Source organism: Scyliorhinus torazame, chromosome 9 (genome assembly GCF_047496885.1).
Source record: "Scyliorhinus torazame isolate Kashiwa2021f chromosome 9, sScyTor2.1, whole genome shotgun sequence".
Taxonomy (NCBI): Eukaryota; Metazoa; Chordata; class Chondrichthyes; order Carcharhiniformes; family Scyliorhinidae; genus Scyliorhinus; species Scyliorhinus torazame.
The window spans coordinates 55499620-55519283 of NC_092715.1; the positions used below are offsets into that span (position 1 = coordinate 55499620).

A 19664-nucleotide genomic window follows, 5' to 3' on the forward strand; every position below is an offset into this window, starting at 1 on the left:
AACATTTTTAAAATTTTGATATGATTTTGACTTTTGTCTTTTATGGCATTTGATTAACTTGTGTGTTCGAAACTACTGGTCATTGTTACAAGAAAATTTGAGATCCTGACACTGGCTCAGTCTCTTGTAAGTGTCAATATTGATCTTTGTTTCTTCAAGCGTGGTGGGAGCAACCTCAGCAATAACTTTTCCAAATTTAAAATTGCACAGCATGCTTTTGAAGGTTAGCATGTCCCGATTACTCTTATTCATTTACTTGGGTCACTGTCCATGTGGAGTTTGCACATTCTCCCAGTGTTTGCGTGGGTTTCGCCTCCACAACCCAAAAGATGTGCAGGGTAGGTGGATTGGTCACGCTAAATTGCCTCTTAATTGGGAAAAAAATAATTGGGTACTCTAAATTTATTTAGTGTTTTAATTCATTTACATGATGTGGGAATTCCTGGAAAGGCCAGCATTTATTGCCCATCCCTAATTTCCCTTAAGCAGGTGGTGAGGAATCTCTGCCTTGAACTGCTGCTTTTTGTATGGTGACAGTACTGCCTGTTGGGGAGGGAGTTCCAGGATTTTGATCCAGTGATGATGAAGAAACCAAAATATGTTTGCAAGTAACTCTTTTATTCATTTAGGGGATGTTGGCATCACTGGCTAGTCCCCATCGCTAGTTGCCCTTGAGAAGGTGGTGGCGTGTTCCCTTCTTGAACCGCGGTGGTCCATGTGGTGTAGGTACACCGACAGTGCTGGTAGGGAGGGAGTTCCAGGATTTTGACCCAGTGACAGTGAAGGAACGGCGATATATTTCCAAGCCAGGACGGTGCATGGCTTGGAGGGCAACTTGCAGGTGGTGGTGTTCCCATGCATCTGCTGCTTTTGTCCTTCTACATTTTAGTGGTTGTGGGTTTGAAAGGTGCTGCCTAAGGAACCTTGGTGAGTGCATCTTGTAGATAGTGCACACTACTACCACTGTTCGCTAGTGTTGGAGCGATTGAGTGTTTGCGGAAGAGGTTGCAATCGAGAGGGCTGCTTTGTCTTGGATAGTGTCGACCTTCTTGAACTTCTGGAGCTGCACTCATCCAGTCAAGTGGAGAGTATTCCATCACATTCCTGACTTGTGCCTTGTAGATGGTGGACAGGCTTTAGGGAGTCAGGAGGTGTGTTACTCACCACATCGTTCCAAACCTTTGACTTGCTCTGGTAGCCGCAGTATTTATATGGCTAGTCCTGTTCAGTTTCTGGCCGATGATGACCCCCAGGGTGTTAACAGTGGTGGAACCCATTGATGGTAATGCCAGTGAATGTCAAGAGGTGATGGCTAGATCCTCTTGCAATTGCTTGGCACGTGTGTGGCGCAAATGATGTGTCCTGTTTCCATATTGCCGGGTGGGTACATGCCAGTGTTTTAGATGTGCTCGAACAGCTTGACTAGGGACCATATCTTTTTATTAAATCAGTAAAAATATATATACAAGGCCAAACGGTACAAACACTGATTTTGTGTTTGAGCAACAGGGTACCCTCCCCTCAGTGCCAATGTACGGGGGGGGGGGGGGGAGTCCCCCAGAGGGGGTGAGGGGCGACACATTGTCAGGCACGAGTGAGACCCGGAGCTGAACTTGCAGATGGTGGTATTCTTGTGCGCCTGCTGCTAGTATCTTTATAGTTCATAGAGGTTGCAAGTTTGGAAGGTGCTTTGAAGAAGCTTTGGTTAAGTGCTGCAGTGGATACTCCAATCTCAGTGTGCTGGTTATGGGTGAGCGGATGTTTAATTTTTGATCGAACTGGAAACAAAATAGTGCATTAGCTCCTCAGTGCAGGATGAGATCGGCGCTTTTTACAAATGGTGTCTGGTCCCCGTTTGTGGGCGGCACGGTAGCACAGTGGTTAGAACCGTTGCTTCACAACTCCATGTTCGATTCCCAGCTTAGGTCACTGTTTGTACGGAGTCTGCAGGTTCTCCCCGTGTCTGCATGTGTTTCCCCCAGGTGCTCCGGTTTCCTCCCACAGTCCAAAGATGTGCAGGTTAGGTGAATTGGATATGCTAAATTGCCCTTAGTGTCCAAAAAGGTTGGCTGGGGTTACTGGGTTATGGGGATAGGGCGGAAGTATGGGCTTAAATGGGGTGCTTTTTCCAAGGGCCGGTGCAGACCCGATGGGCGGAATGGCCTACTTCTGCACTGTAAATTCTATGTCTACTGATTAGCAGCTGGCCGGGATCCCCTCAGTGAGGCCGGTAGCTGACGGAAGGCCGTTAGGTCCGGCACGAACATGGCAAGTTGGTTCTTAAACTCAGCCATTCGTGATTGGATCCGGCCCATTGTTGGTGGGATCCGGGTCATGACGTCTTGCAAAATCTAACCAGATCTCTCGAGACATAATGGCCATCGGGAATCCTAGGCGAGACCTCTCCCGGTATCTACCAATCTCGTCTTGCCCTGGTTGTGGCAGGACGCGGATGGGTAGATGCGCCCCTAATCTAAGTGGGCTGCTTGCCCTGGATAATGTTGAACTCCTTGAGTGTTGTTCAAACTGTACTTAACTAGGCATGTACCATGTATTTGGTGGGTAGACTTTGGGGAGCTACTTGATAGAGCTTCTGACCTCTTGAAGCCACAGTTTTATATGACTGAATAAATTAAGTTTCTGGTCAGTGGTGGCCCCTTGTGTGTTGATGATTGGGTGAGTCAGTGATGCTAACGACATTGAATTTCATGGGGAGATGGTCATTGTTTGGCACTTTGTGGTGTGAATGTTACTTGCCATTTATCAGCCAAACATAAATTTCTGCTGCGGGTGGGCTCAAAGCTTCACACCTCAGGAGTTGTGAATGGAATTGAGCAAGGTGCAATCATCAGCAAATGTTCCCGTGTCTGACCTTGTCATGGAGGGATAGTCATTAATGAAGCCATTGAGGATGGTTGGGCCTAGAACACTTCCCGAAGGAACTCATTCACTGGTGTCCTGCTGATTAATCACCAACAAGCGAGAACCATATTCTTTGTACAAGTTACAATTCCGAACCAATGAAGAGTTTCCCATTGATTTCAGTTTTGCAAGGGCTGCTCAATGCTACACTCTGTCAAATGCTACCTTGATGTAAAGAGCCGTCATTCACCTCACCTCTTGAGATCAGTCTTATTCATTTTTGGATCAAGGCTACAATGAGATTTGGATTTGAATGGTCCTGGCAAAACCCAAACTGAGAAGTGGTGAGCAGGTTATTACTGAGTCAGTGCTGCTTGATAGCAGTGTTAATGACCCCTTCCGTCACTTTGCTGATGCTTCAGAGTCGAATGATAGGGCAGTAACTGGCAATTTTCAGTCATTGGCAATTGACTGTCAACAAATCCTTTGCTCAGCAGCACTTTTATTATACTTTTAAGTTGGGCGGCACAGTGGTTAACACTGCTGCCCCACAGCGCTGAGGAGCCGGGTTCGATCCCGACCCCGGGTCACTTTCCTTGTGGAGTTTGCACATTCTCCCCGTGTCTGACTCACACAACCAAAGGACGTGCAGATAGGTGGATTGGCCACGCTAAATTGCCCTTAATTGGAAAAAAAGAATTGGGTACTCTAATTTTAAACAAAAAAATACTTTCAAGTTAATGTTGGAATTATTCAACTCTATTTTGAAGCAGTGAAACTAAATTTTAGCAGTTAATGAAAGAACATAAGAAATAAGACCAGCAGCCGGCCAGTCAAGCCTTCGTGCCCTCTCTGCCATTCGATGAGATTTTTTAGAAATTCAATTTTATGGGATGTGGGCTTTGCTAGCTAGGCCAGCATTTGTTGCCCATCCCATGAGAAGCTGGTGGTGAGCTGCCTTCCTGAACCGCTGCAGTCCATGTGGTGCAGGTACACCCACTGTGCTGTCAGGGAGGATGTTCCAGGATTTTGACCCAGCAACATTGAAGGATTGCCGATATATCTCCAAGTCAGAATGGTGAGTGACTTGGAGGGGTGCTGCCAGATCATGGTGTTTCCATGTATCTGCTGCCCTTGTCCTTCTGGGTGGTCGTGGTCATGGGCTTCAAAGGTGTTGCCTAAAGAACCTTCATGAGTTCTTGCAGTGCATCTTGTAGATGGCATGCGGTGCTGCTACTGTGAATCGGTGGTGGAGGGAATGAGTGTTCTGTCCGTTAACCAGTTCTTAGTCCATGCCAGCATATTATCTCCAATCTCATGCACTGTAATTTTGTTTAACTACGCTTTTGTGTGGGACCTTATGAAAAGCTTTGTGCAAACCTAAATATACCAGATCCATTGGTTCTGCCCGTATCTATTTTCCTAGTTACATTCTGAAAGAAGCCTCCCTACAGGTTCCGTAAACATGATTTCCCTGTCATAAATTCATGTTGACTCTGTTCAATCCTACCATTATTTTCTGAGCGTCCTGTTACCTCATTCTTATTATAGATGCTTGTGTTTTCGCTACTACTGACGTCAGGCTAACAGGTCTGTAGTTCCCGGTTTACTCTCTCCCTCCTTTCTTAAATAGTGGGGTTACATTTGCCATCTTCCAATTTACAGGAACCATGCCAGAGTCCATAGAATTTGGGAAGATGATCACTAATGCATCTATCCCTGCAGCCATCTCTTTCAGCACTCTGGGATGTTGATCATTTGGTCCAGGGGATTTATCCACTTTAGTCCCATTAATTTCCCTAGTACTTTTATAAACTAATAATATCTTGCAGTTTGTTGATTACCCTAGTCCCTTGATTCTCTATTATTTCTGGGAGGTTTTTTAGTATTTTCCTCCATGAAGACCGACACAAAGTATTCATTTAGCTTCTCTGCCATTTCTTTGTTCCCTATTATAAATTCCCCTTACTCTGCATGTAATGGACCCACATTTGTTTTTACAAATCTTTTCCTTTTTACACAGCTATGGAAGTTTTTACAGTCAATTTGTATGGTTCTCGCTAGTTTACTCTTGTTCTGTTTTCCCTTTCTTAACCTTTTTCTTGATCCTCTCTTTGCAGAATTCTAAAATGCTTCCAATTCTCAGGCTTACCATTTGTTTGGCAACTTTATAAGCCTTTGCCTTTGATATAATGCAATCCTTGATTTAATTTGTTAGCCATGGTTGGAATGCTTTCTTTGCTGGCCTTTTGTGCATTAAAGCAATATATTTTTGTTGTAAACTATGTATTCCTTCTTTAAATGACAGCCATTGCCTGTCTATCATCATACCTTTTAACATAGTTTCCCAATCTACCTTAGCCAATTTGCCCCTCACACCTTCATAGTTTTTTTTGTTTAGGTTGAAGATCCTTAAAGAACTTGCACATGTGTACTGTATCCTGAGTTTTGGTCTCATTTCCTAAGGAAGGCTAGACTAGCCTTGGAGGAAATGTCACTAAGGTTCACTGGATTGATACTTGGAATGAGAGGATTGTCCTATGAAGCAAGGTTGAGTAAATTTGTGCTATGTTCCCTGGAATTTAGAAGAATGAGTGATATTTTCACTGAAACATACAAAATTCACATTGGCTCTTTAGGGTAGAGAAGGCTCGGGAGGCTAGGACAAGGGGGTACAGTCTCAGAATAAGGGACTGACTGAAGAGAAACGTCTTCATCCAAAGGGTTGTGAATCTTTCTGGATTTACTACCCCAGAGGGATTGTGGTGGCTCAGTTGTTGGATGATTTCAAGACCGAAGTTGATATAAGAACTAGGAGCAGGAGTAGGCCATCTGGCCCCTCGAGCCTGCTCCACCATTCAATGAGATCATGGCTGATCTTTTGTGGACTCAGCTCCACTTTCCGGCCCGAACACCATAACCCTTAATCCCTTTATTCTTCAAAAAACTATCTATCTTTATCTTAAAAACATTTAATGAAGGAGCCTCTACTGCTTCACTGGGCAAGGAATTCCATAGATTCACAACCCTTTGGGTGAAGAAGTTCCTCCTAAACTCAGTCCTAAATCTACTTCCCCTTATTTTGAGGCTATGCCCCCTAGTTCTGCTTTCACCCGCCAGTGGAAACAACCTGCCCGCATCTATCCTATCTATTCCCTACATAAGCTTATATGTTTCTATAAGATCCCCCCTCATCCTTCTACATTCCAACGAGTACAGTCCCAGTCTACTCAACCTCTCCTCGTAATCCAACCCCTTCAGCTCTGGGATTAACCTAGTGAATCTCCTCTGCACACCCTCCAGTGCCAGTACGTCCTTTCTCAAGTAAGGAGACCAAAACTGAACACAATACTCCAGGTGTGGCCTCACTAACACCTTATACAATTGCAGCAGAACCTCCCTAGTCTTAAACTCCATCCCTCTAGCAATGAAGGACAAAATTCCATTTGCCTTCTTAATCACCTGTTGCACCTGAAAACCAACTTTCTGCGACTCATGCACTAGCACACCCAGGTCTCTCTGCACAGCAGCATGTTTTAATATTTTATCATTTAAATAATAATCCCTTTTGCTGTTATTCCTACCAAAATGGATAACCTCACATTTGTCAACATTGTATTCCATCTGCCAGACCCTAGCCCATTCACTTAGCCTATCCAAATCCCTCTGCAGACTTCCAGTATCCTCTGCACTTTTTGCTTTACCACTTATCTTAGTGTCGTCTGCAAACTTGGACACATTGCCCTTGGTCCCCAACTCCAAATCATCTATGTAAATTAATTTTTGAATGCAAAGGAATTTAAGGGGGATTTGGAGAGTAGGGGAAATCTGCTACCCGTGTGTTCGCCATAAGTGAGATGCAGTGTTGTAACTATGGAATAGGATCACCTTCTAAATTTGACATGTTCTTTTGAGTGAAAGTGTTTTTCCAACACCAAGATTTCACAATTCCAAGTTCTAAAAATAAAATATATAGATAGTTTATTCTTATAGAATCATAGAATTTACAGTGCAGAAGGAAGCTATTTGGCCCATCGGGTCTCCACCGGCCCCCAGAAAGAGCACCCTACTTAAGCCCAGGCCTCCACCCTATCCCCAATAACCTCCAATAACCCAACCTAACCTTTTTGACACTAAGGGCGATTTAGCATGGCAAATCCACCTAACCTGCACATCTTTGGACTGCGGAAGAAACCTGAACACTTGGAGGAAATCCACGCAGATACTGGGAGAAAGTGTAAACTCCACACCGACAATCACCCGAGACCATAATTGAACCCAGGAGCTGTGAGGCAGCAGTGCTAACCACTGTGCCACCATGCCACCCTTGGTTGTGTTCTACAAATTTTCAGACCCCAAGTCACATACTATCCATTTTACACCAGCAATTTCAGGTCACTTTACACATTTTACACAGGCAAGTGGTTGGTATCATGACTGGTAAGGCTTGGAGGGCCCAAGGGCCTGTTCTTGTGCTCTATTGTTCTTTGTTTGTTCTTTGTCATTTTAATATTTGGTTGTGGATCAATTTTATTTCTCTTTTTTGAAGTCAATTAACGTGTTCAAAGGTTTTCATTAAAACTTGAGAACTAGGAGCACTGCATTCTTTCTTGAAAACGTATTATTATTCATTGGTTAATTAATAGAAAGCAAAGAGTGGGGATTAATGGGCGTTTCTCTGGTTGGCAATCAGTAGCCAGTGGTGTCCCTCAGGGGTCAGTGTTGGGCCCACAATTGTTCACAATTTAAATCGATGATTTGGAGTTGCAGACGACACTAAGATGAGTGGTAAAGCAAAAAGTGCAGAGGATACTGGAAGTCTGCAGAGGGATTTGGATAGATTAAGTAAATGGGCTAGGGTCAATACAATGTTGACAAATGTGAGGTTCTCCATTTTGGTAGGAATAACAGCAAAAGGGATTATTATTTAAATGATAAAATATTAAAACATGCTGCTGTGCAGAGAGACCTGGGTGTGCTAGTGCATGAGTCGCGAAAAGTTGGTTTACAGGTGCAACACGTGATTAAGAAGGCAAATGGAATTTTGTCCTTCATTGCTAGAGGGATGGAGTTTAAGACTCGGGAGGTTATGCTGCAATTGTATAAGGTGTTAGTGAGGCCACAGCTGGAGTATTGTGTTCAGATTTAGTCTCCTTACTTGAGAAAGGACGTACTGGCACTGGAGGGTGTGCAGAGGAGATTCACTAGGTTAATTCCAGAGCTGAAGGGGTTGGATTACGAGGAGAGGTTGAGTAGACTGGGACTGTACTCGTTGGAATTTAGAAGGATGAGGGGGGATCTTATAGAAACATATGAAATTATGAAGGGAATAGATGGGATAGATGTGGGTAGGTTGTTTCCACTGGCGGGTGAAAGCAGAACTAGGGGGCATAGCCTCAAAATAAGGGGAAATAGATTTAGGACTGAGTTTAGGAGGAACTTCGTCACCCAAAGGGTTGTGAATGTATGGAATTCCTTGCCCAGTGAAGCAGTAGAGGCTCCTTCATTAAATGTTTTTAAGATAAAGATAGATAGTTTTTTGAAGAATAAAGGGATTAAGGGTTATGGTGTTCGGGTTGGAAAGTTGAGCCGAGTCCACAAAAGATCAGCCATGATCTCATTGAATGGTGGAGCAGACTCGAGGGGCCAGATGGCCTACTCCTGCTCCTAGTTCTTATGTTCTTATCTATAGTTTATCCAGTGAGAACTTTGACTATTTTGCTGTTGTCAGTCTCTGCCTCATCTGGTTAGAATTAATTGTACCAAAGTCTCGAATCTTAGTAACTGTTAGATTTTTCCCTTTCAGTTCCAACACTGAATTTGATCATATGATGATTAGGGTTTGATAAATGTTCTCTTACTGCCTCATTACACGTTACTGAATCTTGTATGACAGAAAGTATTTTCAGTTCTATCTTCTTTGTTGCTCGAAAAGAATCTACCTTGATTTTAGTTAAATTGCCCTTCTGACCTGAGCTATTCTGCTCTTCCCAATCTGTATGAAAATTAAAGTCTCCAATTCAAACAACTCTACTTTTGCTGCAAGCCACTATTAATACTCTCTGCCACTTCATTGCCATTATCAGGTGACATCCCCCATTGCAGGTTGACATCCTCTCTCATTCCTCGATTCTAACTACCAATTTGTTTTTCTTTACCTATGTCCTTGCTTACTAATATTATAGCGGTGTAACTGATCAATAATACTGCACCACCTCCTTCCAGTTTCCTACCCTTTCCAAAAATCTTAACCTGGAACACAGTGTTGAAGTCTTGTCCATGATCAGGTTTCAAACATTTCTCCGCAATGGCCACCATATCATGCATGCATTTGAGCCTCTAATTCCACTTGTTGTACCTTATGCATTAATCCTTAAACTGCCCTGATGCTGTCTTTCTCACGCTGTTTTATTTATTACATTTCTTATTTGTAACTACTTTAGTATTCTCTTTGGCTGAAGTATCTATTTCACTGTCTCTGAATGGAAATATGCTTTTGATCATTAATTAAACGTAACCCAAGAGCCTGTGAGCTAGAAAGCAGAAATTGACCAAGGTTGCTTTTACTGATTGCGATCCAATAAGTACTTCTGGAAGTGAGCACTTGGCTGTCAGGTGAGAACATATGAGAACTCGACTACAATGGCCACCTGAAAGCAAGTAGCCAGCTCTCTCCACTCTCTATGGCGAGTTGTGTGAAGTACCTGAGGGCTGTTGCCAATGGAATGTTGAATTGTACCATTGATTTCAAGAGAGGGAGCATGGGGAGAAAAAAAACCTAACATTTAGCTTTACTTTTGCAGTCCAAACCACTTATTCCTCTTCAGAAAGAGGTGGATCCAGATACCCAGAAGCAAGTGCTTACAAACTACATGTTCCCTCAGCAACCTAGGACCGAAGATGGTAAGTTTCAGTAAACAAAAAATGGACATGGCTACAAACACTGTTCAAGTCCTGTTTCACTCGCTGCTACTAAAACAAATTTTAAACCCCACTCTCACCCTTTCTCTGACACCATCCAGTACATTTCCCGGTGGACACTATTCACTTGACCCCTTTCACCGGCTCGCCACATCTTTTTAAAAAAAAATGTCCCTGCAACTATTTTATTTAATTACATTTTGAAGTTTAGCACTGAATCAGCTTTTACCATCTGTTCAAAGATGGTTATAACTTGCTGCATTTGAAAAGAAGATTCCACACGGCATTGCTGCCTCACAGCGCCAGGGACCCGGGTTCAACTCCGGCCTTGGGTCACTGTCTGTGTGGAGTTTGTACGTTCTCCCGTGTCTGCGTGGGTTTCCTCCGATGCTCCGGCTCCCTTCCACAATCCAAAGATCCGCAGGTTAGGTGGATTGGCCATGGTAAATCGCTCCTTGGTGTCTAGGTATGTGCAGGTTAGTTTATGGGGTTTCGGACTTAGACGGGGGGAGTGGGCGTGGGTAGAGTGTTCATTTGAAGGGTCAGTGCAGACTTCATGGGCCAAATGGCCTCCTGCACTGTAAGGATTCTATGATGCTGTGTCACCTCTGGTTCATGTGTCAATCACCTTCAAACTACTGTATGCCTCCACTCGCTGACCCTTCGGTTACTGGAAACGGCTGCTCCTTACTTATCTAGTTGCACAAAACGATTCATAATTTTAAGCATTGCTGTCCAATTGCCTCTAACCATCTCTGCTCCAAGAAGAACCAACCCAGTCACTCTGGCCCTTTTATATTATTTATTCATACAATGTGGGCAACAGTGGCAGAGCCCACCTTAATTGCGCGTCCTTAGTTACTCTTGTGAAGGTGGAATGAGCATCTGTAAAGTTTTTCCTCAATTTCACAGGTTGTGAACATTGCTGGCTAGACCAGCATTTGCCCATCCCCCAATTACCCTCAAGAAGGTGCTTTATCCGCTGCAGACCATCTGGTTAGTAGGTACACGCACAGTGCTCTTAAGGAAGGGAGTTCCAGGATTTTGACTCTGTGACAGTGAAAGAACATCAATATAGTTTCCAGTCAGGATGGTCTGTGGTTTGGAGGGGAAGTTGCAGATGCGGTTCTTCCCATAGGCCCTTGTCCTTCTAGATGGTAGAGGCCGTATGTTTAGAGGGTGCTGTCAAAGAGCCTTGTTGAGTACAAAGAAATGTACAGCACAGGAACAGGCCCTTCGAGCCCGTGCCGACCATACTGCCCGACTAAACTACAATCTTCTACACTTCCTGGGTCCGTATCCCTCTATTCCCATCCTATTCATGTATTTGTCAAGATGCTCCTTAAATGTCACTATCGTCCCTGCTTCCACCACCTCCTCCGGTAGCGAGTTCCAGGCACCCACTACCCTCTGCGTAAAAAACTTGCCTCGTACATCTACTCTAAACCTTGCCCCTCTCACCTTAAACCTATGCCCCCTAGTAATTGACCCCTCTACCCTGGGGGAAAGCCTCTGACTATCCACTCTGTCTATGCCCCTCATAATTTTGCAGACCTCTATCAGGTCTCCCCTCAACCTCCTTCGTTCCAGTGAGAACAAACCGAGTTTATTCAACCGCTCCTCGTAGCTAATGCCCTCCATACCAGGGAACATTCTGGTAAATCTCCTGCACCCTCTCTAAAGCCTCCACATCCTTCTGGTAATGTGGCGACCAGAATTGAACACTATACTCCAAGTGTGGCCTAACTAAGGTTCTATACAGCTGCAACATGACTTGCCAATTCTTATACTCAATGCCCCGGCCAATGAAGGCAAGCATGCCGTATGCCTTCTTGACTACCTTCTCCACCTGTGTTGCCCCTTTCAGTGACCTATGGACCTGTACTCCTAGATCTCTTTGACTTTCAATACTCTTGAGGGTTCTACCATTCACTGTATATTCCCTACCTGCATTAGACCTTCCAAAATGCATTACCTCACATTTGTCCGGATTAAACTCCATCTGCCATCTCTCCGCCCAAGTCTCCAAACAATCTAAATCCTGCTGTATCCTCTGACAGTCCTCATCGCTATCCGCAATTCCACAAACCTTTGTGTCGTCTGCAAACTTACTAATCAGACCAGTTACATTTTCCTCCAAATCATTTATATATATATATATATATATATACTACAAAGAGCAAAGGTCCCAGCACTGATCCCTGTGGAACACCACTGGTCACAGCCCTCCAATTAGAAAAGCATCCTTCCATTGCTACTCTCTGCCTTCTATGACCTAGCCAGTTCTGTATCCACCTTGCCAGCTCCCCCCTGATCTCGTGTGACTTCACCTTTTGTACTAGTCTACCATGAGGGACCTTGTCAAAGGCCTTGCTGAAGTCCATACAGACAACATCCACTGCCCTACCTGCATCCATCATCTTAGTGACCTCCTCGAAAAACTCTTAGCAAGTTAGTGAGACACGACCTCCCCTTTACAAAACCATGCTGCCTCTCACTAATACATCCATTTGCTTCCAAATGGGCGTAGATCCTGTCTCGAAGAATTCTCTCCAGTAATTTCCCTACCACTGAAGTAAGGCTCACCGGCCTGTAGTTCCCTGGATTATCCTTGCTACCCTTCTTAAACAGAGGAACAACATTGGCTATTCTCCAGTCCTCCGGGACATCCCCTGAAGACAGTGAGGATCCAAAGATTTCTGTCAAGGCCTCAGCAATTTCCTCTCCAGCCTCCTTCAGTATTCTGGAGTAGATCCCATCAGGCCCTGGGGACTTATCTACCTTAATATTTTTTAAGACACCCAACACCTCGTCTTTTTGGATCTCAATGTGACCCAGGCTATCTACACACCCTTCTCCAGGCTCAACATCTACCAATTCCTTCTCTTTGGTGAATTCTGATGCAAAGTATTCATTTAGTACCTCGCCCATTTCCTCTGGCTCCACACATAGATTCCCTTGCCTATCCTTCAGTGGGCCAACCCTTTCCCTGGCTACCCTCTTGCTTTTTATGTACGTGTAAAAGGCCTTGGGATTTTCCTTAACCCTATTTGCCAATGACTTTTCGATAGCTGCATTGCATCTTAGATGGTGCACTCTGTCTTGCCTTGTGCATCCGTGATGGAGAATTGAATGTTGAAGGTAGTGGATGGGGTGCCAATCCAGTGGGCTTCTCTGTGCTGAATGGCATTGAGATTCTTGGCACTGCCCTCGTCCAGGCAACTGCAGAATATTTAATCACACTCCTGATTTGTGCCCTGTAGAAGGTGGACAAACTTTGAGGAGTCAGCAGGTGAGTTGCACGCTGCAGAATAGGCAGTTTTTAATCTCATCTTGAAGCCACTGTATTTATGGCTGGTCCAATTCCACTTCTGGTCAGTAGTAACCTCCAGAATGTTGACAGTGGAAGATTCAGCAATGGTAATGCCATTGACTGTCAAGGGGAGATTCTCTCTTGGAGACACCCAATGCCTGCCACTTGTGTGGTGTGAATGTTACTTATCGCTTATGAGCCTTAACCTAAATGTTGTCCAGGTCTTGCTACATATGGACAAGGGTTGCTTCAGTATCTGAGACGTCAGTGCTGAATTGTGCTGAACCTTGTGCAACTATCAGTGTACACCACACTTTTGGCATTACGTTGATGGGAAGGTCATTGATGAAGCAGCAAAAGAACACTAGAATCATAGAAAAGCTGCAGTGCAGAAAGGGGGCCATTCAGCCCATCATATCTACACTGATCAAAAAAGAGAAAAAATAAACTAGCCGCTCATTTTAATCCCATATTCCAGCACCTGATCCGTAGCCTCGCAGGTTTCAGTGCTTCAGATGCAGGTCCTTTTAATGAGTTGAGCATTTCAGCCTCAACCACCATCTTAGGCAGTGAATTCCAGACACCCACCACCACCTGGATGAAGAAGTTTTCCCCCTGTGTCCCTTCTAATTCCTCTACCAATTATCTTAAATCTATGCCCCCTGGTAATTGAACCCTCCGGTAGGGGGAACCCGTTTTTCCTGTCCAGCCTACGTTGGTCCTTCAATTTTGTACATCTCAATTAGGTCACCCCTTAGCCTCCTATGTTCTGAGGAAAACAACCCCAACCTGCCCTATCTCTGCAATTGTCAAACCTTGGCAACATTCTTGTAAATCTCCTCTGCAGAAGGGTTCCAGGGATTGCGGGGGATTTTAGTTGCAAGGTTAGTTTGGATAGGTTGGAATAAAAGTGGTTGAAGGGAGATTTGATAGAGGTGCTCAAGATTATAACAGGCTTTGATCAGTTTGGCAAGGAAAATATCTTCCCATTAGCTGCTGGCACTAAGGGACATACATTTAAGATTTTGGGCAAGAAATGCAGGGGGTATGTGAGCAAGAAATTTATGAAGTGAGTGGGACTGGACTGCCCTGGGATCCACCACCCATGAGGGTATTGATTTCAAAAGGAAATTGGGGGGCACTTGAAGGAAATCAACTCGCAGAGCTACATGGATAGAGCGGGAATATTGGACAGATTGGATTACTCCTTGGGGAACTCTCAAATGCCACCTCCTGTGCCATATATGACTTGAACTCCCTGATTTGCAAGACCATATTATCACAGAAGTTCAAATAATGCATTATTATTATTCTTGACTAAAATCCTAACCTGATTAGATACAGAATAAGTCTTTTATTTTCCAATTATTCTTGAAAGAGAACTGCACACCAATGTGACATTTCCATTATCCACACCAGCCATCTTTGTGGCTTGTGAGTTAACTCAACTTGTATTCAATTAGACCCTGGGGACATGTTGGTCTATTAAGGTACACCATAAGCTTCTTCCTCAGACTTTGCTGTTGCTATACAAGGCATGATGCTTAAAAAAAATAAATGAAGTGCATGGAATGGGAAAGATTTCTTAGATCAACACTAACATCCCTCACCTCTGACCACAAAGAATACATAAAATAACAAAATAGCGCTTTTGTTTTGCACACCTATTGACACTGCTCAAACTCATTTCATATGAAGCTTGCAGTCAGTGAAGAAACTCTGGTGCCAGAGCTGAAGGGTAATGTCGTTTTTAAAATATAATGTGGGGTTACAGTTACGTTGCGGAGGCAGCCTTTTCAGGCCTCCCTCAAACACCAGGACTGCTTGACTAATGCTTTCACTTTTGAAAAGCATTTTAAAGTCCCAAAGGCACTTAAAGCGGAAATAAGTTTCTCCATGAAAGTCATCTTTGCATTCTTCGAGAAAAGAAATGTTGCATTGTCACAACAGCTCCGACAACAGTGTTTGGGTGACAACCAATTAGTGCTAATTTGATTGTACTTAAATCAACTACTCTTTGACAGGGACTTAGCTTTGGTATATAATTCAGTTTGTAGATTTGAACTGTCAACTGAAGAACAAAAAACGAGCAACAACAATTTAACTCTGTTTCCTAGTTTAAAGTATTGTAACAGTTTAGCTCAATGCTATTTACAATCTATATTAATCATTTAGATGAAGAGACAAAGAGTAATGCATCAAAGTTTGCTGATGATATCAAGCTAAATCAGAAGGTTAGCTGTAGAGACGGCACAGGCTGCAAAGAGATGTAGACGGGTTAAGTGAGAAGGCAACAAGATGGCAGATGGAGCATAATGGAAGGAATGGGGAAGTTACTAACTTTGGTCACAAGAATAGAAAAGCCCAATTCATTTTTTCCAATTAAGGGGCAATTTAGCGTGGCCATTCCACCTATCCTGCACATCTTTGGGTTGTGGGGGCGAAACCCACACAAACACTGGGAGAATGTGCAAACTCCACACAGACAGTGACCCAGAGCCGGGATCGAGCCTGGGACCGCGGTGCCGTGAGGCAGCAATGCTAACCACTGCCCCACCGTGCTGCCATGAAAAGCAGAGTATTTTTTAAAAGCTGTGAAACTTGTTGGTGTTCGTATAAACTTGGGTGTGCTTGTACGAGGAGCACAAAGTTAATATGCAGGTGCAGCAAGCAATTAGGAAGGCAAATAGCAGGTAACCTTTATTGCAAGAGAATTGAAGTACACAACTAAAGTCTTACTGCGATTGCACAGGGTGCTGGTGAGAGTGCATTTGGAGTACTGCGTGCAGTTTTGGTCTCTACATTTAATAAAGGATATACTTGCATTGGAGGCAGTACAATAAAGGCTCACTAGTTTGGTCCCTTGAATGAGAGCTCAATGATGAGAGGGTAAGTAAATTGGGCTTGTATTCTCTGGAATTTGGAAGAATGCAAGGCGATCTCATTCAAACCTACAGAATTCTGAAGAGGGTTGATAGAGTTGACACTGAGAGATTGTCTGCTGGCTGGGGAATCTAAAACATGGGAGCACAGTCTCGAAGGAAAGAGGCCGATCATTTCGGACTGAGATGAGGAAAAATTACTTCATGCAAAGGTTATAAAACTTTGGAATTCGCTACCCCAGAGGACAGATTTTTTGCATCTCTGGGAATCAGGGATATGGGGGGCAGGGAAATTTGTGTTGAAGCCCAAGACCATCCATGATATCGAATGGCAGAGCAGGCTCGATGAACCACATGGTTTACTCTTCCTAATTGCTTGCTAAGGTGTACTCTTTGTTTAAACTAATAATTGCATTTTCCAAAAAAAATCTACAGTTATTTTTTTTAAAAATCTAATGGGAAACTATTCTGTTGCTTCGTTAGTGTTGTTTATCTCGGATAATGAAAGTTTCAATCCTTCACTGTGGGAGGAACAAAGGAAGCAGCGTGCTCAAGTGGCTTTTGAATGTGATGAGGACAAGGATGAAAGAGAGGCACCACCAAGGGTGAGTTCAATGAATAGTCAAATTGATAGCACTTTAAAGTCATCAGGTATAGCTTTGGGTGTTCAAATGTTAGCTGCTTCATTTTGACCAGAAGACTCAAGTCCAAGGCCAGGGCTTGACCGTGTGACCCACACTCTTGTGCAATACAGAGAGAGCACTGCATTGTGGTGGGTGAAACATTAAAACAAGGTCACCTCTGCCTGAACTATGTGTTCAAATGGATGTCAAATGGAAGATGTTAAATAGTTCATGCCACTATTTAAAGTACAGGGAATTTCCCATAAGCAATCAGTGAAAACAGAATGATCATTGCTCTCATTGCAGCTCATTGCATTTCGGTGGTGGAGAATTATTGCTGAATTTGGTTACAAAAGCCACTGCATGGCAAACTGCTCCTTATGTAAAGAACTTTGCGATGCCGTGTCCCAGGTGTTCTGCAAACATATTGCTGAACGGAGTTGTGGATAGTGACTGCAAAGTCAATAATGTGCGGGTTAGCACACATTTGAATTAATTACCCCCAGTCAGAAACCCTCAGACAATCATGTTAATGCATCAAAGTTTAATGATGAAAGGAAATTATTATTTTGCTCATCTAAAATTGGATAAGCTTTTTTGTAAAATCTGGTATTGCCATCTATTGTGTGAAGCACTTTAAAAAGTGAGGTTTGCCATCAATATTATTTCAATGAGAAAACAAAATGTTGAGCAGTAGTATGCATACTGGAGCCCTGGGGCATGACACAATGGAGTGGAAGACATAGCTAAGTGCCTTCCTGTAGAGAAAAACGAACATTGCAAGGGACGTTGTTTTCAGGCTACCCTTTGTCGTTGGCAGGGTGGTGGTGGAGGAGTGGGGCACCAGGATAGAATAGCATACCATAATCACTCAAATTATATTTACCCTTTATTAATTCCTTGAATGTCAAAGCATTATTTTGCTTGTTGTTGATGTAACCGGTCTTTTCTTAACCAATACTTGAAGTACGGAAAAGTCATACAGTTACTCTTGTGAAATTTATTTTTAAAATGATCAATGTGTATGTTTGTGGGGGGAGTGAATCCTCATTCAGTTCAAGTAATACTAGAGGCGCAGCCTGTAATTTGTATGATTTTATGGAGCTTGCATTTTTTTTTTTTATTAAATATTTTATTGAAAATTTTTGGTCAACCAACACAGTACATTGTGCATCCTTTACACAATATTATAACAACACAAATAACAATGACCTATTTTATAAACAAAAAATGAATAAATAATAAATAACAAAAATGAAAACTAGCCCTAATTGGCAACTGCCTTGTCACAAGTAACACTCTCCAAAAATATAATTTAACAGTCCAATATATAATTATCTGTAGCAACGACCTATACATACTATACAGTATATATTAACAACCCTGAGAGTCCCCCCCGATCCTGGGCTGCTGCTGCTGACTTATTTTTCCCATCCCGTCTATCTTTCTGCGAGGTATTCGACGAACGGTTGCCACCGCCTGGTGAACCCTTGAGCCGACCCCCTTAGGACGAACTTTATCCGCTCTAGCTTTATAAACCCCGCCATGTCATTTATCCAGGTCTCCACCCCCGGGGGCTTGGCTTCTTTCCACATTAGCAATATCCTGCGCTGGGCTACGAGGGACGCAAAGGCCAAAACATCGGCCTCTCTCGCCTCCTGCACTCCCGGCTCTTGTGCAACCCCAAATATAGCCAACCCCCAGCTTGGTTCGACCCGGACTCCTACTACTTTTGAAAGCACCTTTGTCACCCCCATCCAAAACCCCTGTAGTGCCGGACATGACCAAAACATATGGGTATGATTCGCTGGGCTTCTCGAGCACCTCGCACACCTATCCTCCACCCCAAAAAATTTACTGAGCCGTGCTCCAGTCATATGTGCCCTGTGTAATACCTTAAACTGAATCAGGCTTAGCCTGGCACACGAGGACGACGAGTTTACCCTGCTTAGGGCATCTGCCCACAGCCCCTCCTCGATCTCCTCCCCCAGCTCTTCTTCCCATTTCCCTTTTAGTTCATCTACCATAGTCTCCCCTTCGTCCCTCATTTCCCTATATATATCTGACACCTTACCATCCCCCACCCATGTCTTTGAGATCACTCTGTCCTGCACCTCTTGTGTCGGGAGCTGCGGGAATTCCCTCACCTGTTGCCTCGCAAAAGCCCTCAGTTGCATATACCTGAATGCATTCCCTTGGGGCAACCCATATTTCTCGGTCAGCGCTACCAGACTCGCGAACTTCCCATCCACAAACGGATCTTTCAGTTGCGTTATTCCTGCTCTTTGCCACATTCCATATCCCCCATCCATTCCCCCCGGGGCAAACCTATGGTTGTTTCTTATCGGGGATCCCCCCAAGGCTCCAGTCTTTCCCCTATGCCGTCTCCACTGTCCCCAAATCTTCAGTGTAGCCACCACCACCGGGCTTGTGGTGTAGTTCCTCGGTGAGAACGGCAATGGGGCTGTCACCATAGCCTGTAGGCTAGTCCCCCTACAGGACGCCCTCTCTAATCTCTTCCACGCCGCTCCCTCCTCCTCTCCCATCCACTTACTCACCATTGAAATATTAGCGGCCCAATAATACTCACTTAGGCTCGGTAGTGCCAGCCCCCCCCTATCCCTGCTACGCTGTAAGAATCCCTTCCTCACTCTCGGGGTCTTCCCGGCCCACACAAAACCCATGATGCTCTTTTCAATCCTTTTGAAAAAAGCCTTCGTGATCACCACCGGGAGGCACTGAAACACAAAGAGGAATCTCGGGAGGACCACCATCTTAACCGCCTGCACCCTCCCTGCCATTGACAGGGATACCATATCCCATCTCTTGAAATCCTCCTCCATCTGTTCCACCAACCGCGTTAAATTTAACCTATGCAATGTGCCCCAATTCTTAGCTATCTGGATCCCCAGGTAACGAAAGTCCCTTGTTACCTTCCTCAACGGTAGGTCCTCTATTTCTCTACTCTGCTCCCCTGGATGCACCACAAACAACTCACTTTTCCCCATGTTCAATTTATACCCTGAAAAATCCCCAAACTCCCCAAGTATCCGCATTATTTCT

The 19664-nt window shown here is 44.1% G+C and overlaps 1 protein-coding gene across 3 annotated transcripts in view; it reads left to right on the top strand.

Annotated features, from left to right (window-relative positions):
• erbin (erbb2 interacting protein) overlaps positions 1 to 19664 on the top strand; it is a 354311-nt gene that overhangs the window by 269652 nt on the left and 64995 nt on the right. For all 3 annotated transcript variants that reach the window (XM_072515927.1, XM_072515929.1, XM_072515928.1), the window contains exons 14-15: positions 9666 to 9765; positions 16462 to 16583. In XM_072515927.1, coding sequence (XP_072372028.1) covers positions 9666 to 9765; positions 16462 to 16583 — 222 coding nt within the window. The remainder of the gene's footprint in view (positions 1 to 9665; positions 9766 to 16461; positions 16584 to 19664) is intronic.